Source organism: Hemicordylus capensis, chromosome 4, assembly GCF_027244095.1.
Source record: "Hemicordylus capensis ecotype Gifberg chromosome 4, rHemCap1.1.pri, whole genome shotgun sequence".
Classification (NCBI taxonomy): Eukaryota; Metazoa; Chordata; class Lepidosauria; order Squamata; family Cordylidae; genus Hemicordylus; species Hemicordylus capensis.
This window is the reverse complement of record NC_069660.1, coordinates 140,361,876-140,381,230: the sequence shown is the minus strand read 5'-3', so window position 1 is coordinate 140,381,230 and position 19,355 is coordinate 140,361,876. Positions and strand designations below refer to the sequence as shown.

At 47.2% G+C, this 19,355-nt stretch overlaps 2 protein-coding genes across 9 annotated transcripts in view; one reads left to right on the top strand and one right to left on the bottom strand.

Annotated features, from left to right (window-relative positions):
- The window catches only part of LOC128322200 (complement factor H-related protein 4-like), a 65,671-nt gene that overhangs the window by 33,756 nt on the left and 12,560 nt on the right, over positions 1–19,355 (top strand). The window contains exons 5-6 of the mRNA XM_053243014.1: positions 9,669–9,732; positions 11,101–11,211. Coding sequence (XP_053098989.1) covers positions 9,669–9,732; positions 11,101–11,211 — 175 coding nt within the window. The remainder of the gene's footprint in view (positions 1–9,668; positions 9,733–11,100; positions 11,212–19,355) is intronic.
- On the bottom strand, positions 1,553–17,737 carry LOC128322198 (selenoprotein V-like). 8 transcript variants are annotated; one of them, XM_053243005.1, is made up of 5 exons: positions 17,581–17,737; positions 9,091–9,242; positions 7,875–8,062; positions 5,045–6,339; positions 1,553–2,651 (listed from the first exon to the last, which is right to left on the bottom strand). In XM_053243005.1, exon 4 carries the CDS (start codon positions 6,195–6,197, stop codon positions 5,193–5,195), a length of 1,005 nt encoding a protein of 334 aa, XP_053098980.1. In that variant the 5' UTR covers positions 6,198–6,339; positions 7,875–8,062; positions 9,091–9,242; positions 17,581–17,737; the 3' UTR covers positions 1,553–2,651; positions 5,045–5,192. The 8 variants fall into 8 exon arrangements, with proteins under 8 accessions (XP_053098980.1, XP_053098983.1, XP_053098982.1 ...); XM_053243008.1 differs by lacking the exon at positions 17,581–17,737 and having other exon boundaries at positions 5,045–6,336; positions 9,091–9,362; XM_053243007.1 differs by lacking the exon at positions 17,581–17,737 and having other exon boundaries at positions 7,905–8,062; positions 9,091–9,362.

The following is a 19,355-nucleotide window of genomic DNA, read 5'->3' as shown; positions in this document are numbered from 1 at the left end:
GATTATCTTCTATTCTATGCAGGCCCAAATAGAATCTCACCAGCAGCTCTTAGTCAGCCTGTCTCTCTGCTCGGCACTGCTTTGTCTGATCTTGCTGTTGTCTTTTCCTCTGGTTGTTCTGAGAGTGATCCAATTCTTCTGTGCGATGTTCAGCTCCCTTCTTTAGGCCCATTCACATGTGATGTTCAGCACTGGTACGATGAGTGTACAGTATACACAGGTACAGATCTGTACACAGGCACTGTCATTCACATGTTACATTGAATGCAGGTACAGAATTACACTTCCTTTCTGTACCAAGGGCCTGTATCCAGGTTCACTATATCCAGGAACTCAGTCACATCTGTACCACACATCTGTACACTCATGCAGCATAACATCTGAATTGGGCTTTTGTGAATCAACTGCTCTTACTGCTTCCTAGCTGTAGCTGTTCCAGTTCTCCTTTTTTATCCCCGAACGTTTGCCCACCTCCTCTGGATTAGCCAATCATGGCAAATACAAACCAGATGGAACATAATGACCTCCAGACAGAAAAAACAAACCTGAGATGGATAAAAGGCCAAGTGTGCTTAACCTTTTGTATAAGGAACTCTAACATGAGATGGGGGTCAGACCGCCATTTTAAACATATCAAAATGAAGAACAAGCACACCTACAACAAAATGGAGGTTTGGGCCATATCCTCCACAGAAATAAAAAAAGGATATTGTGGGGGTTGTGTCAAAGGCTTTGTAGAAGAAATCAAGACACACAACAATGGCTGCAGCATCTCCATGCTCTACTAAACTAGGAACTCTGTTGAAAAAGGAGGGGAGATTACTCTGGCATGACTTGTTCTTGACACACTCATGCTGGCTCCTATTAGTAACCACCAGATTCTTTCTTTCTGCAGTGCTCACAGTCTTCTGATAATATTTGCCCATTTAAACATTCAGCAAAACCAGGCAGTTACGTTTTAGAAGACTGTGTCACTTCAGGTGTGTGATTTGTGTGATCCTCCCCACGAAAAGTCACCACACAGAGGAAGATAACAATTTAGGGAAATGATTACATTGAACCAAGGGTGCACATCACCCCAGCCAATTGAGGAGTTTCCCCCACAATTTACTGTCCCCTCACCACCAAACTTAACAACCCATATCTACTCACAAAATGAATGCGTTGCTCGTCAAGCTTTCCCTCTGTCTGCACACCTGAGTTGGATCCTTCTCCCCAACGTGCTAGGTTTCTATACCCAGAAAGTTCCTTTAAAATTATTATTTTAAAATCCCATCTTCAACCTGCAGCCTGGATGCAGAGCTTTGCCACTGAATTGTGTGAGTGTATGAACCAGCCTCTCCTTTGGAGGATTTGGAGGGAACAGCTGGTTCCCAGAGTTCTGCTAGGGCAGAATGAGCAATCCTGCTTCTCATGGATCCTGCCTCTTTGCAAAGCTTATCTTTGTGGCTCTAGAGATCCTGCTCAGGCCTACTTGAGAACATCTTGCAAGAGGTCTGTCATGAGGTTCCTTTGCACCCATACCTCCAAATAAATGACACGACACAGGAAATGGATTAAAACTAGGGCGATAACTTTATTAACCTAGTTTCAACAGAGAGCTGCAATGTAGCCAAGCCACAGTGGAGCTGCCACCCCTAGGGTGCAGCACCGTATCCCCTCCTCTGACCTGCCATCATGGTGCTGGTGACCAAGGGGCTACTCTATTTAAAGGCACCGCTCCTAACATGGGCCAGATCAAAAACCCCTACCAGTGCAACAGTGTAGAGTAGGCAAAAAACCAGCCACCTCCAGGCCAATCTGGGTGGATGGGGAAAATTCCTACTCGGCCCCAAAAGGCGGCCAGCTAATCCCACACTGTTACCCGGTGGGGTGAGCGGATGCCAAGGTGTTCCTGCAGAAAGCCATCAGAGGTTGGGGACTGCTTTCATTAGCATGTCCTCACCCCTCTGGATGGCCCTATGGACCGAGGATAAGGGATGTGCTCACATCATTTTGGCACCTCATTAGAGAGGTACCAAAACGATTCGCCTGGTTCAGATGTGCCGATTCAGGAACATCCCTACCAAGGATGCTGTCACAGCATGGTCCACTGTGTTTCCCAGGCTTGTTTCTTATACCCTGTCGGGAATGGATGCAAAAAAACAGCACCCCACACTGCATGCAGTACTAGGAGAAGATGTGGTCTTGCACCCAGGCTCCGAATCAAGAGATGGGGCAGAGAGAAGAGTTGCAAACTCAGACCACAACTATAGAAACTAGTTTGAAAGGAGTTCTGTAAACTAAGGTGTGGCTTCCACTCCTGGGGTGAAGCATTGCAGTGCAACCATGCCTCCCTGTTAAGGGGGTGGTTTTTGCCTCAGAGGTGAAGGCAAAACTCCTCTGAATGGAGAAGTATCCTCCCTTCCACACAGAAGGATCCTTTGATCTTCTCCCAACACCTTGAATAGACTTGAGGCTTTGGGGAACCTAGCCAGAAAGGGAATGGGAATCTGGTGCGGGCTTGATCTCCTCAACCTCTTCCTGCCCACAAGTCCCTTCACCCACGAGGGGAGATTTGTCAATGTTGATGTGTACTGACCGGGCTGAGGTCGCCCTCTGCACTTACCTCAATAACAATGCCAAGTGGGATTCCGGGAAGTGCTCCTTTGCTGGTAGGATGGAGAGAGAAGGCAAAGATAACAAGTGTGAGCTTCAGATTGGCAGATCTGCTTTGACTTAAATGTCATTTTTTCAATGACCCTCAGTTTCAACTACCTTGATTTCATGTTGATGTCTTTATCCAGTCCCCTGCCAAAGAGCTGCTGTCCAAAATGTGTTGGGTTTTCTTCATAAACACATGGGGTTCTGCGCCAGCAGACTATATTAATTATTGCAGGGGTGGCCAACCTGAGGCTCTAGCTGGCATTGGACTACAACTCCCATCACCCCCGCTGCTGTTGTAGGGACTACAGTTCCAATAACCTCCTACCACAATACGTGGTGGCTGGAGATGATTGGACTACTGCTTCTATCATCCCCGGCTCCCATTTCTTATGATGGGGTGATGGGAGCTGTAGTCCCTCTACCAGCAGCTATGGATGATGAGAATTGTAGTCCAACAACAGCTGGAGAGTCTCAGGTGGGCCATCACTAGCACCTTGGATCCTCTGTGGCTTTTCTCCTGGCTTTGGCTGTCTGCTGTGCTTACTGGGGGCTGCTGAGTAAGGGCATGGAGGCTGTGTGTCCCCCTTCCCACCGCAAACTAACGCTCTTGTTAGGAAGGGAAACCTATAGCTTAACCAGAAGAGAGCGAAAGTGCCATTTTCTCTGAAGAGAAGGGAACTTGCTTAGCCCCTTCTCCCTGCGGCTGTAGCTGCTTCTCTTCCATGGTTGGCCAGAAGAGGTGCCAATCAAGCTGTCCTGTCTGATTGTTTCGGTACTCCCCTAAGCATTGCCCACCCCCTCACCCCAGGAGAAACAACTACCAGGCTGATTGCCACAGCCTGTATTTGATTGATTGACTTTTACATTTTTCCTCTGGGAGGTGGGCAATGCTTGGGTAGACAGGATAGCTTGACATTTGGGGTAGGGGGGATGCCCACCTGCCCTCCCCCCAGCTGTTGAGTGCCAGTGTCTGCTCCGCCCAAGTGCCGCCTGGAGCTCCTGGTCAGACTCCCCCAAACAATCAGAAGATGGCTTCCAATCTTCCCTGGCCAATCGGGGAAGACAGGAGGCTGCAGTAGGAGGAAGGAGGCGTTGAAGCAAGCTCCCTTCTTCTCAGAGAAAATGGCTGTCTGTGGTTCTTCTGAGGAAGCTGTACAGATTGCTTCTTAGCAAGTGTCTGCCTGGGCTTGGTTGCTCCCCTCAAGCCCCTTCTGACTGTTCCTGCCCAGTGAGCCTTTCCCCTCCTGTTGCCCAGTGAGGTTCTCTTTTTCTTGTACCCTCCCCCCCGCCCACAAGACACTTCCCCCCTTCTCTGGCCGAGTAGGTTCCCCCCTTTCTTTCCTTCCCCTCCCTCACCACCCTTTTCCCCTTCTTTTGCCTGGCCAGTAGTATTTCTGTTTAGAGATTGAGCCATGTGCTTCCTATAAGAAAACACTCAGGCTCAAGCTTGTTCAGCTGCCAGGCGTTAGTTGCGCAGGTCAGCCTGGGCGCTTTCCAGATTAACCCTTATCACAGTGCCACTACGGATCTGCAAAGTGTGCTTCTGTATTGCCTGTGCATTGACATGTCTCTGTGCTATCAGCAAGGTGTCATTCACATTTCCAATGCCTTCTTTCGGATTTTATTGCTTTATTACAGTCCTGCAACATGGTAAAAAGATTGCAGTATTTTTCCATTTTAGGGAGTTTGGGGCAAACTAGAAAAGACTGCTGCCCCTGCTGGTGGACTTGAGCAACACCCTTTCATTACGTTGTCAATTCAATCCCAAGCTGAAGCATTTTACGGAGGTTGTAACTGTAATCTGGAAAGCGCCCGGCAGTGGAAAGGTGCTTGCACTGGCACTGAATGGGGTGCTTTATCTTCCCAGAAACTGGGGGAAGTCCCACTTTTGAATTAATAACTGGGATCTACTGAAATGAATTACAAGAATGCGCCACACCCTGCAAGGGCTGCACACCACCCCAGAGTGTCCTAACAAAGCGCAGTTTGAAGATAAAAGATAGAAACATTTTAAATATATATGAAATGAAAGGCTTACCATCAACTTAAGACCCCCCACCTTATATATAAATGGAAGCAGTGGAGGGCAGCACACCAGTGTCCCATGGAGTCCAGTAGGGCTGCCCCACCTCAACTGGCACTCTCCCCTCCCAAGCTCCCCATCCATCCTGGCTTGGTCCAGCTCTTGTCTTCTCCAACCCTCCACAGAATTAGTACTGGGATGCAGCAAATCCCTTCTGCATAGCCCCTTTGTTCCCTAGACACACCCACATCCAAGACTTCTTAGGATCCATCCCCAAATCGGGTTCACCAAGAATTTGCACCCAAATTGGGGGAAACAGGGAAAGGAACTGAGCAATTCAAAAACAAAAATACAAAACCAGTAACTGATACTGACTTTAACCATGGTTCAGGCGTGAGGCAAGTCCTTGGGTAAAACATCGTTGATCTCAACAGCATTTTCCACTCTTGGGATGCTCCATCTAGAGCTGCTCCATCCTCCTGGGATTCTGCATTTCCCTTGCATTCACTGGCTGTAGTTACTTCTACAGGAGTTCTCCTCGTTTCTTGGCGAGCCATTTAATCCCTACCCTGAGGGAAATCAAGGGCGGGGGGGGCAGGACTAAACTGTGGCCAGTTGCAGGAAGGAGGCAGGACTGGCCCAGAGCCGGGTATGTGTGCAGAAGGGGGGTGCGGGACAGTCCCGGGGCCAGCTGCAGAAGGGGGGTGCGGGACAGTCCCGGGGCCGGCTGCAGAAGGGGGGTGCGGGACAGTCCCGGGGCCGGCTGCAGAAGGGGGGTGCGGGACAGTCCCGGGGCCGGCTGCAGAAGGGGGGTGCGGGACAGTCCCGGGGCCGGCTGCAGAAGGGGGGTGCGGGACAGTCCCGGGGCCGGCTGCAGAAGGGGGGTGCGGGACAGTCCCGGGGCCGGCTGCAGAAGGGGGGTGCGGGACAGTCCCGGGGCCGGCTGCAGAAGGGGGGTGCGGGACAGTCCCGGGGCCGGCTGCAGAAGGGGGGTGCGGGACTGTCCCGGGGCCGGCTGCAGAAGGGGGGTGCGGGACTGTCCCGGGGCCGGCTGCAGAAGGGGGGTGCGGGACTGTCCCGGGGCCGGCTGCAGAAGGGGGGTGCGGGACTGTCCCGGGGCCGGCTGCAGAAGGGGGGTGCGGGACTGTCCCGGGGCCGGCTGCAGAAGGGGGGTGCGGGACTGTCCCGGGGCCGGCTGCAGAAGGGGGGTGCGGGACTGTCCTGGGGCTTGCTGCAGAAGGGGGGGTGCAGGATGGTCCAGGGGCTGGCTGCAGAAGGGGGGTGCGGGACCGTCCCGGGGCCGGCTGCAGAAGGGGGGTGCGGGACCGTCCCGGGGCCGGCTGCAGAAGGGGGGTGCGGGACCGTCCCGGGGCCGGCTGCAGAAGGGGGGTGTGGGGCTGTCCCGGGGCCGGCTGCAGAAGGAGGTCAGGACTGAAGTTGGTCTGGCTGCAGAAGGGGGTGGGTGGGACTGTCCTGGTTCTGACTGCAGAAGTGGGGAGGTCCTCCTGAAATGCCAGCCTCTCATCATTATCTCCTGAAATACCAAAGTTAATATATAGACTATTCTTATTTCTGAACTAGTGCTATTCAATGGTGTCAAATTTCATTTTGAAGTGGATAATGGGATTTTCCTCAGGGCAGGGAAGTAGTATATGGGCAGCCTGGTCCTTCTGGCATATATGTAGGAAAATGACAAAACAGAGAAAGCTTTTGATTACATCTAGGTACTATCCATTATTACAATCTAAGCAGTTTCTCAAATAAAACCAAAACCAAATACCAAAATAAAACAGCAACCAATTAGGGACAGACTGACACAATTTAACATATCAGCTGAAATGATGAAGCAGAAAAGGTCTACAGTACTTAGACACTGGGAAAACTGTCCCTCTTTCTAGGACTCTCACTCACCACTTTCAGCATTACATCTGTGGACCTGCTACTTAAATGACTTATTTTCTTAATGACGTTTAGTTTTAACTAGGGATGTGCAGAACGCCCAGGAAAAGGTTCGCTGTGAAACAGGGCATTTCAAGCAGTTCATTCTCACCAGAGAACACCCAACAAAAAGGGGTCTTCTTCGAGATCAACCCAGAACCAACCAGTTTTGCGGCAAGTGGGTTTGCTGTTTCGCACAGCGATTGTGGGTGCCATTTTGGAGGGCTGTTTTAGTGTTTTCCCCTTTCTTGTTGGTTTTCTGGCATTCCTTCCAATTGGCTTGTGATCTCCTTGTTCCTTGGTTGGCTTGTCATCATACAAAATCAAGTGTCGTCAGGGGCCACTGTGCTCCCACTGGCTGGGGGGAGGAGGGAGGGAGAGGGAGCCAAAAGGAGGGAGTTTCAAAGTGTATTTAAGGGGCTGCTCAACAGAGAGAGCCACACTCTTAGATGATATCAGAGGAGGAAGATTGCAGCAGAGCAGAGAGTGGTGGCAGGGAGACTGTGCCAGTGTCTGGCTTGCTCTCTTTTTATTTTCCTTACAAACTGCTTATTTTACTATTATTTTAAAAATTGTACCAGCAGCCCTAGTGGTAGTGGGTTTAACTGGGTGCTGCTGTGGGTTTAAATTCTGTTTCTTTGTGGCTCCTCCCCCCTTCTGACATGTAACAGCCCTCAGTGCCTTTGATAACAAGGATGCTGAGCGTTCTCCCCACCTTCCCCTTTGGCAGCCCCTTGCTGTCTGCTGCTGTGTGCTTGGGCAATTTTTGTTTTTGTAAGCTGTGGTTGCCCAACCTGCCAGGCTCTCTCTTTTCCCCAGGTGTCTCCAGGATTTATTTATGTTATTTTGCAAGCTTTTTCTTTTAGTCTCTGGGTGGATGGGTGGGTGCCCAACTGCCCACCCCACTAGCTGTTAAGTGCCAGTTTCTGCTCGGCCCAAGTGCTGCCTGGAGCTCCTGGTCAAGAAGAAGAAGACGCCGAGTCATGTAGCCCCCAAACAACCAGAAGACAGAATATCTTATCTGGCACCTTTTCTGACCTATCAGGGAAGACAGGAGGCTACAGCAGGAGGAAGGAGAGGTTCTCCCTTCTTCTCAGAGAAGATGGCTGTTTGTGGTTCTTCTGAGGAAGCTGTAAAGAGCCCTCCTAAGCAAGTATCTGTGTTGGCTTGGTTGCTCCCAAGCCCTCACTGACTGTTCCTGCCCAGTGGGCTTTTCTTCTCTTGTCATCCACCCCACAACCCAGCTATGTCTTTTCCCTTCTGTTACCCAGTTAGGGTCTCTTTTTCTTGTATCCACCTCTTCTCTTCTTGACTACTACACCTTCTTTCAAAGTCCGCTCTTTCCTTGCCGGATCCTGCTTTATCTTTACGCATCTTGACCTTACACCAGATTGATCAAAGGAAACACCACTTGCCCCCCAAATCTTTCATGGTCCTGTTTTGGTGCCTCTTTTTCTATAGATAGAAGGAAAAAACAGATACATCCAGTTGTGTAAGCAGTTAACTCACAGTTCTCGGGAATGAGTGATGTGCAGCCTGGCACACAAGCAGGGAGGAGGGACTGTGTGACTTTGTAACTCTTTCCAGTCACACTCCTGATCCACAAATATTACAAATGTTGATAGGCTATTTTCAACCAAAAAGGATTCTCAATGTGATTTACATTGCCAAAGGAATGAGAAGAGAGTTCCCTGTCCAGAAGGAAATTGGGACACAATCTATGCAGCAGCACAGCAGAGACCCCAGCAATAGCCCCAGAAGGATGCTATGTTGAGTTGATTAGGGGACAGTTGCTCCCCATCCTGCTAAATAGAAGAGAGTCACCACTTTACAAAGTGGTGCTTTGCTCAGTGGGCAGGGGTGAAGTACAAACTGTGTGCCACAAGAAGGACTCACAGTAGCCACTTAATGGAGCAGTGCGGAAATGACTTGACTAGCAAGCCAGAGGTTGCCATATCGAATCCCCGCCGGTATATTCCCCAGACTATGAGAAACACCTAGATCGGGCAGCAGTGATATAGGAAGATGCTGAAAGGCATCATCTCACACTGCACGGAGGATGGCAATGATAAACACCTCCTGTATTCTACCAAAGACAACCACAAAGACACCAACTCGACGGCACACTTTCCACCCCCACACATGACACCATCAACAGCCAAGGTGTTGAATAGGGACAGTTGCTTTCCCCCCAACCTGCCCCACCACTAAATATGAAATTGAAAACTACCCACAAAGGTACCTCTTTGCCCAGTCAGCAGGACTGATTTTGACATAAGGGAGACCCTGGAAGGGAGACTGTGCTGGACTGAATAGAGACAATTGCTCTCCATGTGCCCCATAGAAGAGTCTTAACATTAAAAGGCAACTCTAGGCCCGGTTAACAGGGGTCCCGCTATTAGCAGATAAAGCAAATGTTATAGAAACCCCCTTAGTCCCCTCCAAAGGGAATAGAGGGAGGGCAGGGCTCCCTTGAAACTCACCACTTGATGAAGTGGGCCACAGCCCAGAAGAGAAGCCCCTTCCATCATGATGAGCACGACTCCCCTGGCAGGATGCTGAAAGTGCCCAGGAGTTGCCTGTTGGGGTCCTTGAAGCCTTTAACTGCATCTGGAGAATAAACGTTCTGCTAACCCTGTCAGAGGAAAGCAGAGAAGAGAGGAAGCAGCTACTCTCCCAGATCCCAGAAACTGCTTCAGAAAGAGCAGAAACTGACTCCCAAGAAACCTCTGAGCAGTTGACAGTTAAGAGGACAGTTAGGTGATGTCATAGAGGGTGATGTCAGAAGGAGAACAAAGAGTTTGAAAAAGACCAGTGAGGCTTGCTTAGAAAGCAGGTAGTTTCCCCAAAGCATTGAGAACCACAAGTATAAACTACACATTTTAAAATATTGTCTTTATTTATCATATCTTTATACCATCTGGAGCAGTTCATAAGTTAGCCCTCTTGCACCCCAAACATATACGAATCCGCCATCTTGAACTGGGGTGGTTGAGATCACAAATTATGCTGGCGAGGTGTCCCCCTACAACTGAACTCAATTTGTTTTATATTGTTCCAGGCACTGCCAAGTTGAGAGAAAGAGAGAGAGAGAGAGAGAGAGAGAGAGAGAGAGAACGCGCTGGGTGAGCACATAAGCCTACTGGAATGTAGGCTAAAAAGGGGGAATCTTGCAAGTTATGAACACTAAAATGTAAACATCCGGTTTCTAAAAATATGACAAATGGCAGACTTATTTATTTATTTATTTATTTATTCCATTCCTATACCGCCCCTCCAAAAATGGTTCAGGGTGGTTTACACAGAGAAACAACCAACAAATAAGATGGACCACTGTCCCCATAGGGCTCATAATATAAAAAGAAACATAAGCTAGACACCAGCAACAGTCACTGGAGGTACTGTGCTGGGGATGGATAGGGCCAGTTACTCTCCCCCTGCTAAATAAAGAGAATCCATGCTAAAAGGTGCCTCTTTGCCCGGTTAGCAGGGGTTAGGGTTATAGATATTGATAGCCATTGACCAAGGTGTAACTTACCAGAGTACATGTGTAAGATTTGAGCCCTCTTCAGTCACTACTGTACACAGCTACAGTGCACCCAGGTACAAAAGGTACAGGCATCCACCAGCTACCCCCACCCACCTACTATGCCAACCTGCTCCATAGTGTGCTCTTTCCAAGTCCAGTATTTGTCTGCAGAGGCTTATGTGTTGCTATATCTGGGGGAGTTTCTTTCCATGGTCTGGAAAATCTGGCAGCCAGCATTCCAGATCATGGGCAGATGCTTTCCTTGGGTTCGGCATTTGTCTCTGTCTTCAAGGAGAGCCAGAGGTGTGGCTGTGCATGCCCATTGGCCAGCTGGAGGGCATAGCATAGGTCTGGACGAGAGTATGGAATGTAGGCTCAAGTGCCAGCCCACCCTTCTGGTGTTGCTGGCAATGAGTCCCCCATTTTTAAAGTCCGCTGCTCCTTTTCCCACCACCCCACCTGTCCCAAGGCTCATGGACCACCACAGGAAGTGGGGGAGGGCTCCCTGGCACACATTTTCCTGTACCCGGGTACACAGCAGAAAAGGAGATTCTTACAACTTGGACTATAATAGCATAATAGGACTGTTTGTGACGGGGCTGGGCTAAGGCAGAGGAAGGGCCAGCGTGCTGTAGTGGTTAGAGTGCTGGACTAGGACCGGGGAAACCCAAGTCCAAATCCCCATTCAGCCATGAAACTAGCTGGGTGACTCTGGGCCAGTCACGTCTCTCTCAGCCTAACCAACTTCACAGGGTTGTTGTGAAAGAGAAACTCAAGTATGTAGTACACCGCTCTGGGCTCCTTGGAGGAAGAGCGGGATATAAATGTAAATAATAATAATAATAATAATAATAATAATAATATTAACAACAACAACAACAACTGATGAGAAAGAGAAACAAAATATTCTTGACATCCCCTTTCTCTCACTTCTACTTGCATGTGTGCATTTCCCTGGCTCCAGTTTAAAAAACCAACAAACATATATGCCTACTATCGATATAAATACAGTACCTCCTGGATGGAAGCCCTCTTTTTTGAAGATGTCCTTCAATCAGGAGACAACAGCATGCCAGTGAGTTGGGGATGTGGGAAGGGGAAGAGTGAGTTGTCACCTAGCCAGTGGAATCCACCCCCCTCAGGGGCCCAGGGACATCCCCACCACCACCGTGCCTTGTTCAACTACAGCTGCACCCCTACTGAGGAAATATGCCTACAGGCACCCAGAGAATTCACAGCGGAAGTGAGAATCAAATTAGGGACCGCCAGATCATGCATCCTCACCACTGGGTGTGTGGCCCTGTTTGCTAAAGTGGATATCTTACATGGAGGCAATGGCCGGGTTGCTTTCAGGACTAGCTGCTACAACAGCAGCAAAATGCCTCCTTTCGGGCAAGTTGCATTTGGAACGTAAACAGCAGGGGGAGCAGTCTCGCAGCAACTAACAGCCCCCCAAACCAGGAACTTTTTAACACTGGATGTATGACGTCCTAGCTCTATATCGCAGTGATTAAATTCACAAGGCATTGGAAATGTGAACGGCACCCTGCTGTCCACATAGGGACTGTGGTGTCACAACGCAGGAAGTGTGGAAGCACACTTCTGAGATACGTCCTGACCCCATTGTAGGGTTTAGTCTGGAAAGCACCCACGAGTGCTTTCTATCAGCTTTGGCTGATACAGCAGCTAAGTCCATTTCTGGAGATAGACCTGAAAACAGTGGTGCATATTCAGGGCGCTTTCCAGGTTAGACCCTAAAACGGGATCAGGACTTATATCTGAAGTGTGCTTCCATACTTCCTGTGTTGTGACACCACAGTCCAGACGCTGACTGCAGGGTGCCATTCATATGCTGGACGCCTTGCTTCGAATTTAATCTCTGCAATTTAGTGCTATGGCGTCATTTATCTAGCATAAAGAAAGGTGTCATTTTTCCAGGTTGTTAGTTTTCACAAGACTACCCCCCATGCAGGTTTTACATTTTGACTGTGATTTGCCTGAACGAGGCATTTAGCTGCTTTTGAGTGGCTAGCCTGGAAAGCACCCTGGTAGCATTCAGGCTTAACTACTGCAATGCGCACTCTATGTAGGGCTGCCTTTGTACATAGTCTGGAAACTGCCAGTGGTGCAGAATGCAGCAGCCAAGCTGGTCTCCGGGGCTACACAGAGAAACTACATCCCTCCTCTTTTACAAGAACTACCCTGGCTGCCAATTCATTTCCAACAAAATTCAAAGGGTTGGTTATTACCTATAAAGCCCTGAACGGCTTGGACCTAGGATATTTAAGAGAGTGCCTTCTTTTACATAAAGATCATTGGTAGAGGACTGGTTGCTGTTACCGTTGGCTCATTTGGTAGTGACCCCAAACTGGGCCCTGCTAGAGGAATGTCCAGTCTGGGGCACTTCTGTTGTTGGGCCACAACTCCCATCATCCCCAGGTGCACTTCTGAGGTTGATGGGAACTGTAGTCCAACCGTAGCTGGAAAGCCATAGTTGGCCATCTCTGCCCTATATGTGCCCACACAGGCAACCAGATAAGGTGGCATCCCGACATCACCTCTACATCTTCTTGCTCTCTCCACCTAGAACCAAGCTCCAACACGCCCCCCCATCTGTGCTGTATCCCAATAGCAGAAATGGGAAAAGACCAGAGGTGTACTGCAGATGGCTGAATCACTGATGTCAGGCTTACTGACATCAACATGTGGTTGCTGCTAAGCCAACATGTGGTTGATCTTTTTGGCTTTGTTCTGTGGGCTAAAATCCCTGCTTCTGCAAAGTCAGATGCTTCTGAATGCTTTAATTGTTCCAAACACGAGGTCCCACTATTGTGGGAGGGATTGGTTTCATCAGCCCTAACTTGAGAGCACAGAACTATGCAGTGCCTCAGACTGGTTTTGAGACACTATCATCATCAAGGGAAACAAATCTGAAGTTTCCAAAGAGAAACAGGGTGCTCTCCCCCACCCCAAATGGCTTAACATTGGCATGGGATGGAAACCACCCCACCATAGAAAGTCCATTTCTTTTTGAGGGTAGTTTTCTACTCTGTGTCATGTTTTTATTAATAACGTAAGTATCATAACTGGGGGGGGGGCCATACTCCTGGATAAAATGTGTGCCAAAGTCCAGGTAAGAGTTTAACACCAGAACATAGCTGAGAGTGCAGTGGTTTGCTTGTTTAAGCAGCTTTACGCAGCTGGGGATGGAAATCCACCCCCAAATCTGGATGAGGGTTAAATATACATTTTCATTTCAATGGTTCTTTCCCACTTAAATCAGTGAGAAATTAAAGTCTACAAATGTAACTGACTTTGCCCACTGTCATGTTCATTTACCCAATAACTTTGCCTATTATTCTTAGAAGTATTCAAAGATGGAAGAGAGGCTCAAAGACAAACTGGTACTAAGACACCTTTACTCCATATTAGAGGTGGAATGTCAAAACAGATGCAGTCAAATTTTCAACCATGGCAATTCTGACTTCCTTTAGATTATTAAATTAAAATCCCTCTAATCCAGACATGCAGCACAATCATATGCATATTTACTTGGACATACATTCTACTGATTTCAATGGGAATTAACCCTACAAAGTTTATAGATGTGTATAGAATTGCAGCTTTCATTAGCCAAAGATGCTAATAGTTCCACTGTGTGAGTGTTCCCCCAGAAAACCTCTTATCTATAACACCTTACACAAACCGTCCCATTATGTAACTCTGTTACATCTATCAGGAACATGTATGCGGAAATATTTCCACTTTTTGTTTTGAATCTCCACACATGAACAAAACAACTTTGCATGCAGAAATATTATTAAAGGTCATGTATGTTGGGAACTCCTCATTTTGATATTTAGACTGCAGTAAGCAAAAAGAATGCCCTCTTACCCAAACACTTCGGTGGAGGTGTCCACTTGAGTCCATTGCATGTTATCCACTCAGACCCTTCCAAGACATATCCAGGAAAACAGCTGTATTGAATTCTGTCACTTTCCTGATATCTGACCATTTCATCACTTACAATCGCTCCAAAAAGAACATCAGGAGGTTCTTCACACACAAAAATTATATTTGATATCAAAATCGATATTTTTCCCCAACCATATATAACTGCAGCTATAGATTTCTGAATCTGAACTAGGGAAACATTACCTATTATTCCCAGTATTATATTTAAAATGTCAGAAGTGCCTCAATTTTCCATAACTTCCTTGGATTATTTTAGCTTTCTAGAATCCTATTTCATGAATTCACATCTCATTTTGTATATGAATTTATTTTCTCTCTCCAAAATTAAAAAAAAGCACCATTTATTTCCCTTTTCTGCAATATGCAAAAGTAAAAAGGTAAAGGCACCCTGATAATGCCTGGATTTAAACTCTAGATTTGTCCATCCACCCCCACACAATTGCTGCTCCTGCACAGTCTTACAGGATGCAAAGCTCAAACCTCTCAAGGTGCATTAGAAAAATGTAATGTTGTACAGAAATTTCAAACACATATTTAGGCCATAAAGCCCTTCATCAGGGGATGCAAACTAAGAAGAAGAAAAATACTGTATTAAGGAGCAGAAACGCCACATCAGCTGAGGGGGAAAGGCTAGATTTTTTTCAAAAACCCATCAGAAATGCCACATTGCCATAAACGCCACAGCTAAACTAATTAAATACGGCCAAAAGGGAGGGACTCTGTTGCTTTGCCTTGAGGCCCTCTCAGCTGTGTGGAGCCTCTCATCCATCAGAGGGCCTTGCCGTGCTGCTGCCACGCCTCCTCCTCAGTGGGGAAGACCAGGCCAGCCCGTTTGCTGCTGCTGCCCCCTTCCTCCCCCTCCCCCAAGCTTTCTCCTCTTCCACCCCTCCTCCTCCACAGCCTGCAGACTGCCACCTTAAAACTGTTGGGAATTCTCTCTGGTAAGAGATACCCTTCTAATATAGCAGAGGCACAATACAGTGGAGTCTGCCCAGGCATGTGTGTATGCTGAGAGTAAAATAACTTGGAGCCAGTTCATAGTTTCAAATCAATATATGGAGTATTTATTAGTGAACTCCATTCTAGATAGGAAAGTGAGGAGTTAGGATCTCTAATCTAGCTAGCTAGCTGGATGCAGATGGATTCTGCATCTCTGCACACATGGTGCAGGGAGAGAGGAGAGCTTGCATGTTGCAATGGAGAAGAAAGGGAGGAGAAGGAAGAGGAAGTGGCAGGGCAGGAAGGAAGGAAGTGTCCCTGAGAGTAGCAATCTACACACCAAAGGGATAGTGTCAGAGCAGTAGAGAAGGGATGACCAATGTATTGACCTCTCTAGCCCTCTGATTCACTAGTCTGTCCCCCTCTGTCACTGAGACATGAGACAGCACAAAGTCCTTCACTTCCAACAAAAACAAGCTCTTTGACCCTCCTTGCTCCGCTTCCACCCCCCCCTCCTCCATTGCCTGCGACGCCACCTTAAAATGGACTGCTGAGCCCAGTCTCACAGAAGCGTCATGCTTGCACCCCATTGTCCGCCTCAGCAGCAACCACTCCCTCTTCTTCAGCAGCGTCCTTCTCCTCCATTTGCAAGTAAACACCACATTGGCATAAACACCACAAGCGCCTTTAAACAACTTTTTAAAACGTATGCGGCACTTCATTTCTACCCCAAAATACGGTACTTAAAATAGCACTTTGAGAGGCAGACAAAACCTCTTGCGTGGCTATTGCGTCTCAATATTTTGTATTCTTTTTTTTTTTTGCTTAGTTTGCATCCCCTGATGAAGGGCTCTATGCCCAAAACATATTGGGATTTGTGAAATATTTTCCACATCATGTATTTTCTCCTAGACTTTGTGAGATTTTGTTTTCTGCTTCCTGTTTCTCTCATGCTGCCCTCTCTATTATTTATTTATTTGCCTACATGGTCATTAATGAGCTTTTCTTCCATATTACATCTATGCCTCCAAAACTGTGGTCAAGTCTAGATCTGAAAGCATGTTTTTGCCACATATTTTGTATATTGAGCCAGTCCTTACGAACAGAATTCTGTCCACATAACCTGGCAAGAAAGAGGAGGATACTTCTCATCACATTTTATGACATCATCAAAATGGCAGGTGCCTCACCTTTTATAGAAAATGTACATTAAAATTATATTTAAAATATTTTTAGAACCGTGTTGGCCATTTTGTGCAGGGTTCTCTCAAAGGACAGGCCATCACTGAATTGGCAACCCCATTTGGGGGTAACATGTAACCCCATTCTGAAATCACCCTGCAGCTCCTGACTAGTAGGATAAGACCTCAGAGCAATGAGCTGGGTGGAATGGGTCAACTGAAGGGAGGGCACCACAGTGGGCTGGAGTGAAAGTCCTGTGTTTTGGGGCTTCCAGCTGTGAGAGGTATACAATGGGAGATGCAATGTATCTTAGTCTTTTGTTGATGTGGAAGTTTGGGACCCTGCCTAAATTGGCTTAGTGCTCTATGTCCATTATGTGTTGTTTGATGAGTGTTTTTGCCTGTTCGTAGCCCATGGAAATTAAGAGGGGAGGGGGAAAGTCCCAGGGTTGACATTTTTGTCAGAAGTGTCCATTTCCAGGTGGATTGGTAGTTGTCCTGTAGTGTTAGGGGGATAAACCCAGTGGGATGAGGGAAAATCTTAACCAGTATTTGAGCATGGTCATCTAAACTCTGGCCTCCACTTTCACAAGACCTGCCTCTAGACATAGGCTAGCATTAGAGACATACCATGGAACTTGGAAAACTGATCTTAGGAATTTGGAAAGGACAAGCTCCAATGGGACGAAATTGGAGTTGGGTGCCATAGAGGAGTTGCGCTAGCAGCTTGGCTTCAAACAGTTTAAAGGACGCAGGAATGTAGTGGCCTCCACTTGATCAGAATAATTTTATGATGGCAACATGAGAGCTATGAGCTTTACTGGTGCCAGAGATGTGGAAGACCAACCCCAGGTATTTAAAGCATGAGACCTGCTCAATTTTGTGCCCGTTTATGTGCCAGGAATGTGTCTTAGTCTCTTAGTGAAGGCCATTATTTTGGTTTTGTGATAGTTGATATCTAGGTCTCTTCTAAGACCTATGGGGTTGTTCCTTTTCAGTATGAGCTTCCATAGTCTAAGCTCAGGCCAAGGTAACATAGTGATTTCTTTTTTTAAAAAAGAAGCCTGCTTCTGCAACAGAACAGAAAGAACTCCACAACACAGAAGGAAGAAATACAACACTGAACTAATGCCTATCCCTAGTTCTCCATTTCCTTTGAAATTCATGGCTGCAATCCAAACTAATTCACTCAATAGTACTACTCAAGAGTTATTCTAAAGGACCACTGATTTTCAGTAGGACTACTCAGGATCAATTTAGTCTGAGTGTCAGCCAAGATCTTCTATAATTAATATGGTATTGTTCACATTTCCATGCTAAAATTTGTCTTTTGCCTTCTCATAACTTACCATTTTTGAAAGTACAGCATATCCATTGAAGAAATAGAACAATGCAGACCAACCATCTCTTCATATCCTTTCAGGGAAGTAATGGTTGTTCTATACCACAGAATCTCCACTCTCAATTCCTAATAACTCCAATAATTGATTCTTTTGTTTCACCAGTTATATTCCCACTAACCTTATACCTTAGTTCCTGTTCTGCATATAGCAGTCTAAGGGGGTGGGGTGGGGAGGATAATTACCGGAATGCTGAACATGGACTGTTTGCAGAATATCTGTGAGTTGTGTGTTGCAATGCTGGCAGCAATGGATGAAGCAATAGGCCAGCCTTTGTTATAGGCTTGCCAACTGACCAGGAAAGAAAAGGCAGCTTGGCAGAGCTGTGTCTTTTTAAATCAGTCCCATTAGATGTCCATTTAACAGCAGTTTGATCAATATCCATGAAGTGTTAATGTGTCACCTGCTGATTTTGACTATGGGTGTGCACAAACCAAAAATTGTGGTTTGGCTTGAATCCAAAACAAATGGCAAAAAGGAAAACTGCATGCTGCCAAACCAGTTCAGTCAAATTGATCGACCCGTCCAATTGACCAAACTGGTTTGGTGGTTCGGGTGGCTAATAATTGTAAAGGGGGATCCGGTGAGGATTTCCCTTTACAAGTAAAAAAAGGTGGGTCCAGACTCCTATTGCTTAAGGGACTGTGGTGAGAGAGGTGGTCAAAGGGTCTTTTTACCCACCCAGTGAAGCTACCAGTGCCGCTGTTCATCTACCCCGGCACAGCCACTCACCACCCAGCACAGCCCATAGCCCAAACGCGCATGATCCTGCCTCTTAGGAAGCCATCTACCCGGCCCACACAGTGTCAACTTCCTAAAAAAGAGGCAGGTTTGGGCTATGGGCTGCACCGGGGTGGGGGGTGAGCAGCAGCACTGGCAGGCACTCTGGGTGGGTAAGAAGACCCTTTGACAAGCTCTCTCACTCTCCCCTGACTGTCTGTTCAGCAGCAAATGGATCCGCCTGAACCAGACTTGGTTTGATTCAGTGCCAAACTGGGTTTGGTTCAGTTCGATCGTGGACCAACTGCTCCCGTTTGGTCTGTCATCGAACCATCGAACCATCCAGGTTCGAGGCAAATGGGTTTGATGTTCAGTGGTTCGTGCACACCCCTAATTTCTACATATCAAACCTTTGCTAACAGGTCAGAAGAAGGCTAGACTGGTTTTTGTTTGGCCTGGTAGTAACCCTACTGCTTGGCATCTTCTTGTGCCTTGAAAAACAATTCTGTGCTGATTCACAGAAAGCAGGTGAAGGTTGTTTTTCTTCTTCATAATGACTGGCTGCCCTGAATTATTTACTTGGGGAGCCAAAGACTGCAGGTTCTTGACTCATACTTGGCACCCACTACCTTTAAAAGTTTTGGTGAAAATAAAATAAAGCTATCCAGAAAGTACTTGGGAAAGATTCATTTTAAAGGGTGGCTGAGGTAGAGGCAAAAACAAACCAGGAAACTACGAACAGAGCTACATTCTTTACTAAGAGCTCACATGCAGTACTGATTGCTTCATAATCTGTCCTAATCTGCCATTTTCCCATTTTTAATCACACATACATATATAGCTGCTTGAGCCTCACTCACTGAGGCTATTCACATGGCCACACATGTGGGTGGGTGGGCAGGCAGTGGCAATCTTTGTTCATCTTCAGTTTGGGGCACCTCCAGGACTTCTCAGAGATTATAGGCAGTGGCTCTGAGATCACATTGGTAAATTCCTTAAGTAAT

Excerpts from the sequence above, each read along its gene's own strand:
- LOC128322198 (XM_053243005.1), bottom strand. The coding sequence starts at position 6,197 with ATGATGAGAGGCTGGCATTTCAGGAGGACCTCCCCACTTCTGCAGTCA.